This window comes from Hyperoodon ampullatus (assembly GCF_949752795.1).
Source record: "Hyperoodon ampullatus genome assembly, chromosome: 5".
Taxonomy (NCBI): Eukaryota; Metazoa; Chordata; class Mammalia; order Artiodactyla; family Ziphiidae; genus Hyperoodon; species Hyperoodon ampullatus.
This window is the reverse complement of record NC_136918.1, coordinates 50,834,175-50,844,260: the sequence shown is the minus strand read 5'-3', so window position 1 is coordinate 50,844,260 and position 10,086 is coordinate 50,834,175. Positions and strand designations below refer to the sequence as shown.

The following is a 10,086-nucleotide window of genomic DNA, read 5'->3' as shown; positions in this document are numbered from 1 at the left end:
TTAATTCCAGATTCTAAGAAAACTGTCCCAAGACCCTGTTGCCACAGCCATGCCATCATCAGTTACACCTAAACAGCTGACACGGTTGTCATGACCAGCAAGAACACCTGAAAAACAAAAGTTCAGTAAAAAGTTAGCAATGGGCAAGTTTTAGAATTAAACAAGTGTATGCATAAAAGATTTGGGAGGGTACTTAAAAGCTAACAGGTTCCCCTGAGTTGAGAGACTGAGTGCCAGGGGTAAGCTGGGCATGTAGGTAAAATAAAATTCTTTGTATTCCATGAACTTCTGACATGTGCATCAAATTGTGTTTTTCATTTTTGAAAAATTATTTATAATTATGCTTATGTTCAAAATCATCTGTTCGACAACATGTAGACTTTTACATCTCTAATAAGTTCACAATACTTCTAAATTTTGCCAATAAGCTACGCTATTTTCAACAAAAACAGAATTTTAAATGAAGTTCAATGAATTTTTACCACCAGAACAACAAAAACACAAGAATGAAGCTGACTTATACTACCACTTCCAAAAATAACAACATAATTTATTTACTTTATTCCTTTAACCACCAAACCCTGGAATGTTTTGGTCATAACTTTCTGAAACCATCAAACTCATCTAGTCTTAGTTTTCTTTTGTATATTTAACCTATTTGATCTTCTGACCACTACACAGGATAAAATTAAATATTCCCAAATATTTGGGAGGAAAATGAGAAAAGTAAAGATTTAAAAGAAAAATTAGAATATATCAAATTCTCAAAAAGAATTTTTTCTTTAATATACTGTTTGAGTTTTCATTATCTCCATATGTAATTAAGCATATCATTTTCACCCAATCTTAGGAACAGAAGTTCATCTTGTCTAACTCATTAATATTCTGTGCAGTACCTTCAGTATGGCAATGTTTGGCAACAGGCAAATTTACCATTATGGGTTGAAATAACAAAAAATGACCATTGTGACTAAATACTCCAAGTCATATTGGAAAGAAGAATGAATTAGCAATTCATGAGTCACATTTCAATTTTAAGGTGAAAGTATCCAGTTGAGTCAACTTGAAACCAAATAGCTGTAAGCAAAGCAAAACTAAAACTCAAGCATATGTTTAAAAAAATATGGAAAACAAACACGTTTTTATTTTGTTATGGATATTAATTCATTTGATCCAAGCAAAATACCTAATAATAATACCTAATACCTCAAAAAAGTAATTGGCTTTGGACGACAGAGTATCTCCAAAAATTTACTTGCAAAATGCTAACCCTTCTGCAGTCTCAAGAGAGGTTGTAGAAAATTATTCCTGGTAATGTTGACATTGCCTCCACTCCCTCAGAAACCTCAACAACTGTATAGGTCTTTAAAAGGGCAAGGACATAAACCCACAAGGACAGCAAGGATATGAGAGCAAGCAGTGGCAACAAAATTTTGTGAGCTGTATGGTGGTAAGTGTGTTAGTGGACCCCAAAATGCTAAGTTCAAAGCAAATGGTCTGATAAGCCAAGAAACAAAAGCAAACTGCAGAACCTCCAAAAGGGTCAGATACTAGTGGAACCAGGTATCTCTGGAGCCAGACACGGGCAAAGATGGGGTAAACTGGGGCTGCATTAGAAAGTGTCCAGGAAACAGTTAGACTCCCCAGGTCTCTTCCTTCACTCTGCAGAGTCAGATGATTTATCATCCTGCACCAGAACATAAGACTAGAGACTTATTTGCTAGAGAGAGTAAAAGAAGGTCTCAACTAGAAGAAAATAGGCACAGTTGAGATTGGTGAAACTGCTGAAAATGGGGAATAAGTAAGTTTACTTGCTAATTGTCTTGCACCCCAGCTTCTTCCCAGAAATCAGCCCCCAAACTGTCAGTCAGCTTTCTACTTCAACTAGAAAAGTGGAACAATCCACCTCAGAGAAGACAGCTGGCCCAAGGGAAAAAAGGCCATAAGATATATCAGAGGTTCCCCAATGAAAGCCTGGCCAGATCACTGTTCAGTGAGGCCTACAGTCAGTACACCCCAACCATGTGCAGAGGGCTTTCAAACAGTTTTAGTGCCTCACTCTTAAGGATAAATAAGAGGCTAAGAATCATCAGAGTTTTAAGGAAATATAATAGATAGGACACTGAAAAAATAAGAAAGAAGGGGGGAAAAGGCAACTTGGAAAACAAAAGATTATGCTTACAGAAGAAAACTTCAAAAAAGGCTTTCATTAATGACCCCAGAAACACAAAAGACTTTTATTCATGAAAAAAAGAATGGGGGCCCTAAAAAAAAAACTCTCAAAAAGACGGTAGCAAAAATGGAAAACCAAAGCTTAACAGAAGGTTCATGGAAAGAAAAGGCAAGGATTTCTCCCAGAACATGGAGCAAAAAAAGACAGATGGAAAATATGAGAGAAACTAATAAAGTCCAAGAAGTCCAACATCAGAATAATGGGAGTTCTGGGCTTCCCTGGTGGCGCAGTGGTTAAGAATCCACCTGCCAATGCAGGGGACACAGGTTCAAGTCCTGGTCTGGGAAGATCCCACATGCCGCGGAGCAACTAAGCCCTTGCGCCACAACTACTGAGCCTGCACTCTAGAGCCCGTGAGCCACAACTACTGAGCCTGCATGCTGCAACTACTGAAGCCCGCATGCCTAGAGCCTGTGCTCCACAACAAGAAAAGATACCGCAATGAGAAGCCTGCGCACCGCAACGAAGAGTAGCCCCCGCTCACCACAGCTAGAGAAAGCCTGTGTGCAGTAACAAAGACCCAGTGCAGCCAAAAATAAATGAATGAATGAATGAATGAATAAATGAATAATGGGAGTTCTAAAAACAGAATGATAATGGAGAAAAAAGTGCAACCAATTAAATAAGCCTCCTAAACTTCCCAGTACTACAGGGTAAACGTTTCCAGGTTGAAAAGGTCCACTGAATGCCCCAAATGAGGGATGAAAATGGATCTACTCCCAAACATATCAAAACTTGCAAAAAGTTTGAAGATTAATTAGTGAGAAGTACATCAAAACTAAGAATGTACGCCAAAAAATTAATTTGACCCTAGAGAATATTCAAAAGCAGCACAGCAAAAGAAGTCACCGCATATACCTCACTGCTTGGCAGTAAGTACTGTTTAAAAATTCATAATTGTGTAATAAACACTGACTGATGTTCTAAACCAAATTCACTACATGGGAAAAACTGGAAGATGGAAGCTGTGGTGGGAGAAGGGATGTTGAAACCAAACCCTCAACAGATAATGCCTAAAAGTAAAAAAAAAAAAAAAAAAAAAAAAAAAAATCAATACAGGATGTTCTTTAAAGATATAAAAGTAAATACTTAAAAGTAGCTACCACTGGGAGCAGAGAACATGGCTGGGGTCAGAGGACTGCTGTGTTTTGGTAACAAGCCATGTAGACCTATTTGATTCCTTGAGTATAATTTTGATTCTAAAAAAATTTTAAGTCACTCTGTGTAATTTGTTATTAATGACAGTCCCCAGTACAACTGGATGCTAATATTCCGGAAGCTGCAGAGGAGAACACAGAGTATGGGGTTAAGGGGAGACAGTGGTTCCATGTCCTGTCCCATACAAGATCTGAGCCAAAAAGAAGATCCATGTTTCCTGTCAGGTTATAAGAGAACTGTAATTTGGAAAAGACCATACTAAATTATACTAAATTATATACTAAATTATATTCATCTTTATGTCAAAACTTACCAAACAAGAAAATATAGAATCAGATATTACTCTTCAGAAAACAGAAACATAAATATGGTTTATGGACTGTAACTGCACTCAAAGATCAACAATGACCATGAATGAGAACTGCCATGTTGCCATTCCCCAGGGTGTCCATGGGGGCCCCAGAAACAACCGATGGGAACCTTTTCACATTTCCTGACAAAATCAAAACCTAATGTGTACTTATTTACTAACCTGCACGATCTCCTTTTAGTGTGTCCCATACGTTACAATTGAAGTCATCATACCCAGCTAACAGGAGACGCCCACTTTTTGAGAAGGCTACGGAAGTGATCCCACAGATGATATTGTCATGAGAATACAATAATAACTCTTGGTCTGCACGAAGGTCAAAGAGTCGGCAAGTAGCATCATCAGAGCCAGTGGCAAAGGCATATCCATTTGGGAAAAACTAGAAAGAAAAGCAACAAACATTTATTCCATGAAAGTACACAAAAATTATGTGAGGCAGTGTAATAATAGACTCTGGGGTAAGACAGACCTAGATTCAAATTCCAACTTGGTTTCTTACCAGATGAATGATGTTAGGCACTAAAGATTCTTAAACACTTGAGTCTTAGTTTCAGAATTTAGTGTGTTGGTTAGGGCTGAATGAAATAACATGCAAAGTACCCATAACCCACTGTTCAGCACAAAGCAAGTTCTCAAAACACCCTGGCTCTGGTCCTCCATATGTCTTACTAAAATGTTTAAATCAAATATTACTATTTATAGAATTTATATATGTATGTATACTCTTAAATGTTCCAATAATCTCATTATGAGAAATAAATAGGAAACATTTTATAAAAGAGAACAAAAATCATCTAGTTAGGCTAGGTTATAAAGTTAAGCTAGTAGTAAAGAAAACTATGCGTCATTAGTTTGTGAATCCCCTTTCTCAGATACTGTGGCACTACTCAACACTTTGTACAAAGAGGAAATCACTTCATATATCTATTGGTCATCTGTATTACTCTGTTAGTACCTGCTGATGTGTAGGAATAAAATGAAGAATATAAATTTGTTTTCTTTGTGGCAAATATTTTATAGTTTGTCATTTGCCTTCTAATATTGTTTACGTTTTTAAAAATATAAAGCAATTTTTTGGAGGTATCACTCTCCCTGATTTCAAACTACTACAAAGCTATAGTAATCAAAACAGTATGTTACTGACACTAAAACAGACACATAGATCAATGGAACAGAATAGAAAGCCCAGAAATAAACCCATGCACACACAGTCAACAACAAAGGAGGCAAGAATATAAAATGAGGAAAAGACAGCCTCTTCAATAAATGGTGTCAGGAAAACTGGTCAGCTAGATGCAAAAGCATCAAACTGGATGACTTTCTCACACCATATATAAAAATAAACTCAAAATGGATTAAATACTTACACGTAAGACCTGAAATCATAAAACTCCTAGAAGAAAACACAGGCAGTATGCTTTTTTCTTTTCTTTTTTTTGGGCCATGTTGCACAGCTTGTGGGATCTTAGTTCCCTGACCAGGGATCAAACCCAGGCCTCCCTCAGCAGTGAAAGTGCAAAGTCCTAACCATCAGACCACCGGGGAGTTCCCAGGCAGTACGCTCTTTGACACTGGTCTTAGTAGTATTTTTTTTTGGATCTGTCTCCTCAGGCAAGGAAAAGCAAAAACAAACAAATGGGACTACATCAAACTAGAAAAAGCTTTTGCACAGTGAAGAAAACTACTGACAAAAGGAAAGGGCAGCCTACTGAATGGGAGAAGATATTTGCAAACAATATATCCAAAACATACAAAGAATTCACAAAAGTCAATATCAAAAAAACAAACAACCCAATTAAAATATGAGCAGAGGAACTGAAGAGACATTTTTTCAAAGAAGACATACAAATGGCAAATAGACACACGAAAAGATGCTCAACATCACTAATCATCAAGGAAATGCAAATAAAAACCACAACGAGACAGCACCTCACACCTGTCAAAATGGTTATTATCAAAAAGACAACAAAAAACAAGTGTTGGCAAGGATGTGGAGAAAATATCCCTCATGTGTTGTTGGTGGGAATGTAAACTGGTGTAGCCACTATGGAAAACAGTATGTAGGTTCCTCAAAAAATTAAAAATAGAACTACCATATGATCCAGCAATTTCACTTCTGTGTATTTACCTCAAGAAAACAAAAACACTAACTGGAGAAGATATACATGCACCCTGTTCAATGCAGCATTGTTTAGAATAGCCAAGATCTGGAAGCAACCTCAGTGTCCATCGATAGAAGAATGGATAAAGAAGATGTGAGATATACAGGTACACACACACAGACACACACATATACATACACACAATGGAATATTACTCAGCCATAAAAAAGGAAATCTTATACCATGTTCTTGAATTGGAAGAATCAATACTGTCAAAGTGAGTATACTACCCAAGGCAATCTACAGATTCAATGCAATCCCTATCAAACTAGCAATGGCATTTTTTCACAGAACCAGAACAAAAAATTTTTTAATTTCTATGGAAACACAAAAGACCCTGAATAGCCAAAGCAATCTTGAGAAAGAAAAACAAAGCTGGAGGAATCAGGCTCCCTGACTTCAGAGTATACTACAAAGCTACAGTAATCAAAACAGTATGTTACTGGCACAAAAACAAACACACACTTGATTCCATTAATCCACAGATCAATGGAACAGGATAGAAAGCCCAGAAATAAACCCACACACTTATGGTCAATTAATCTACAACAAAGGAAGCAAGAATATACAATGGAGAAAAGACAGTCTCTTCAATAAGTGGTGCTGGGAAAACTGGACAGCTACATGGAAAAGAATGAAAGTAGAACATTCTCTAACACCACACACAAAAATAAACTCAAAATGGATTAAAGACCTAAGCGTAAGACTGGATACTGTAAAACTCTTAGAGGAAAACATAGGCAGAACACCCTTTGACATAAATTGCAGCAATATCTTTTTAGATCCTTTCCTGGAGTAATGGAAATAAAAACAAAAATAAACAAATGAGACCTAATAAAATTGAAAAGCTTTTGCACAGAAAAGGAAACCATAAACAAAACAAAAAGACAAGGACTTCCCTGGCGGTCCAGTGGTAAAGAATCCAGGGAAGTAAGATTCCACATGCCGCAGGGCAACTAAGCCTGTGCACCACAACTACTGATCTCATGCGCCTCGATGAGAGAGCCCACGTACCGCAACTACAGAGCCCATGTGCCCTGGAGCCCACATGCCACAACCAGAGAGAGAAAATCCACATGCCACAACTAGAGAGAAGCCCATGCACCACAACAAACAGCCTGTGCAGCAATGAAAGATCCTGCATGCCTCAACTAAGACCCAACGCAGCCAAAAAAATAAAGAAAATAAATAAATTAAATTAATAAATATTAACAAAACAAAAAGACAACCTACAGAATGGCATAAAATATCTGCAAATGATGCGACTGACATGGGATTAATCTCCAAAACACACAAACAGCTCATGCAGCTCAATATCAAAATAACAAACAACCCACTCAAAAAATGAGCAGAAGAACTAAATAGACATTTCTCTAAAGAAGACATACAGATGGCTCAACATCACTAATTATCAGAGAAATGCAAATCAAAACTACAATGAGGTATCATCTCACACTGGTCAGAATGGCCATCATCAAAAAATCTACAAACAATAAATGCTGAAGAGGATGTGGAGAAAAGGGAACCCTTTCAAAATCAGAAAAAAACATTTCAAGAAATGAAAAATCATATAATAACTTATCAATATGGATGCAAATTTTAACAAATCAAACCCACTAGTAACTAAAAAGGCTTATGCATTATAACCAAGTGAGGTTTGTCCTGGAAATGTAGGGTTGGGTTAATATTTGAAAACTAATCCACATAAATTCACCATTTAACAGACTGAAAAAGAAAAACCACATGATCATCTCAATAGATGAAGAAAAGACATTTGATAAACTTCAACACTCATTCCTGATAAATCTGTAGCAAACTAGGAACAGAAGAGAAGCTCATCAACTTGATAAAGGTGGTGGGATGAGAGATGGAGAGGATTGCTTTTGCCTATTCCAAAATTCCACCCTTCAAACCAGGTTGGCCTAATAGGGGTGGGGGTAACAAAGCCTTTACTTTCTCTGATATTCTCTAAAGATTATATAAAATTGACTTTCAATATGCACATGATAAATAAAAACCAATTTTTCCCAAAAAAGATCTTCTTGCAAAATTAGAGTGTATCTTATACCCATAAACACTTGCAATTACAGTACTTTAGGAAATTCTAGTCATATCTATACATTTTGGCATCTGATCCGCATAGGACAATTTACCCAAGTCAAGTGGTATCCCACCTCCTCTTAATATCCCTCTCCTCAATTCTGACTGTTTGGTAAATCATTTTGATTGTCATTCAAAATGCCATTTTAGTTTTAATTTATAAAGACATATGACTAGTTCATTCTCGTATATACTAAGTACTTATTGTCTGGCTTAATCTATTTGTGGATATCTGTTTGAGGGGTTTTTTTTTCAATATGAAGGAGATTATAAATAATTTATACCATTTATTGAGCATCCAATCTATAGTTTCATTTAGTCTTCACATTATTCTTTAATGTAGGTAGCATTATTCCTACTGAGGAATGTGTAGCTCACAGAGGTTAAGTAGCCCACCTGATCTCACACAGCTGGTTCCCAGCAGAACTAAGATCCAGAGTTTGCTGACTTCAAAAGGTATACTCTCTATACTAAACAGCTGCCTCTGTCTTCCTGACTGTCTCTCTTTGGGTTGTTCCCCTGACCCCAGAGATATGGGACTTTGTTCTCCTCTGAACACACTGTTGATACTCATGATCTGCTTGTTTGCTCAAGATGATCTATCCCTCTAAATCTGGAAAAAAAAAAAAAAAACTTATTCCTGTTTACCTGCAAATAAGGACCTAGGCCTATGGATTAAAACCTTTCCATTTTTAAAAATTAAACCCTTGTTATTTGGGGGTTAAATGTTATAAAAGCATACTATTTATAAGAATCCTTGAAGGGAATCTATTGTTAAAATCATACTATAGAGTTCAACACTTTATATGCACAATAAATTTTCCTTAGAAATGCTCTTCACTTACACTGACAGCATTAATATCCGACACATGGCCAGTAAAAGACTGTCTACACATTCCATCTCGAATATCCCATAATTTTGAAGAGGCATCACAAGCACCAGAAACAAAAGTCCTCATGTCAGGACTCAGAGAAAGACTCATCACATCTCCAGAATGCCCAGTGAATGTAGTGGTCTGCTGGGCAGTTTCGATGTCCCATAAAGCACTATAATTAAAAATAGAAATAATTAATGACTGTTCTCTCTTCTTACATTAGTTCCTACTACCATCCTCAACCTCAAAATCAGTAATCTTCTGGAATAAACTTACCAAGTTGTATCTCCTGAACTTGTAACAATTTGGCTGTCATCTAAAAAACGACAGCAGGACAAGTAGCCTACAGCACAGAGAGTAACAAATGTTAGGTTATCACTGATTAATTCAATTACCGTATGAAACAGTAATACATATTTTAAAAAATATAATACCTGGGCAAGTGTTTGTTAGTATAATCTATAGTTCTACTTTTAATTACTTCCAACTCTATGCTGCCTGCAACTGAATTTTATCAACAAACTCTCTTAGGTATTTACTGTGTTGATGACTCTGAAAGTTACAAACTTGAGTAAAAGATACAGTCCTTTCCACCTACTACAATTACCTAAGAGAAAGATACTCCTTAATACAAATATCTATTATAATCTATAGCAGACTAGGTTAAGTACCTTGGAGAAATACTTTAAAAACCTCAGGGAAGGAAAGGTGGCACTCAAATGCTCAGAATTCACCTGTGCTTCAAAATATGGAAATATCAGGAAAAATACTATTATTGAGATTGTGTAAAAAGCACAGTCAAATAGTACTTCCAAGAATCCAGAGAGGCTGAAACCTGGTGAGTGGTGATAAATTCCTAATTAACACTGCTAACCAAATACTATATTATTGAACTATGGCGTGCACATTGAATGCACTATCACATAGTGAAAAATACTTCATAAATGTATCTTGATACACACTTTCAATTACATAATTAAGCACCAAAATCCCATAATTGTTATAGGTTTGCAGAGAATACAGAAAATTATATTTGTTTTCTTTTTGTATTTTTCATTATTTGAATTTTTTGCAATAAATTTATAATTTTTATGAAAACAATACTATTTTTGGAGTTATTTATTTTCTTTCTTTTTCATTGATGTATAATATTAAAAACAATACTATTTTTGAAAGAAAAATAGAAGT

General features: G+C 36.1%; 1 protein-coding gene across 1 annotated transcript in view; it reads right to left on the bottom strand.

Moving 5' to 3' along the window:
* GNB4 (G protein subunit beta 4) overlaps positions 1 to 10,086 on the bottom strand; it is a gene marked incomplete at both ends in the record, with an annotated part of 28,635 nt that continues 18,549 nt past the window's right edge. Inside the window, 4 exons of the mRNA XM_079705632.1 lie at positions 1 to 107; positions 3,924 to 4,140; positions 8,869 to 9,070; positions 9,175 to 9,241. Coding sequence (XP_079561758.1) covers positions 1 to 107; positions 3,924 to 4,140; positions 8,869 to 9,070; positions 9,175 to 9,241 — 593 coding nt within the window. The remainder of the gene's footprint in view (positions 108 to 3,923; positions 4,141 to 8,868; positions 9,071 to 9,174; positions 9,242 to 10,086) is intronic.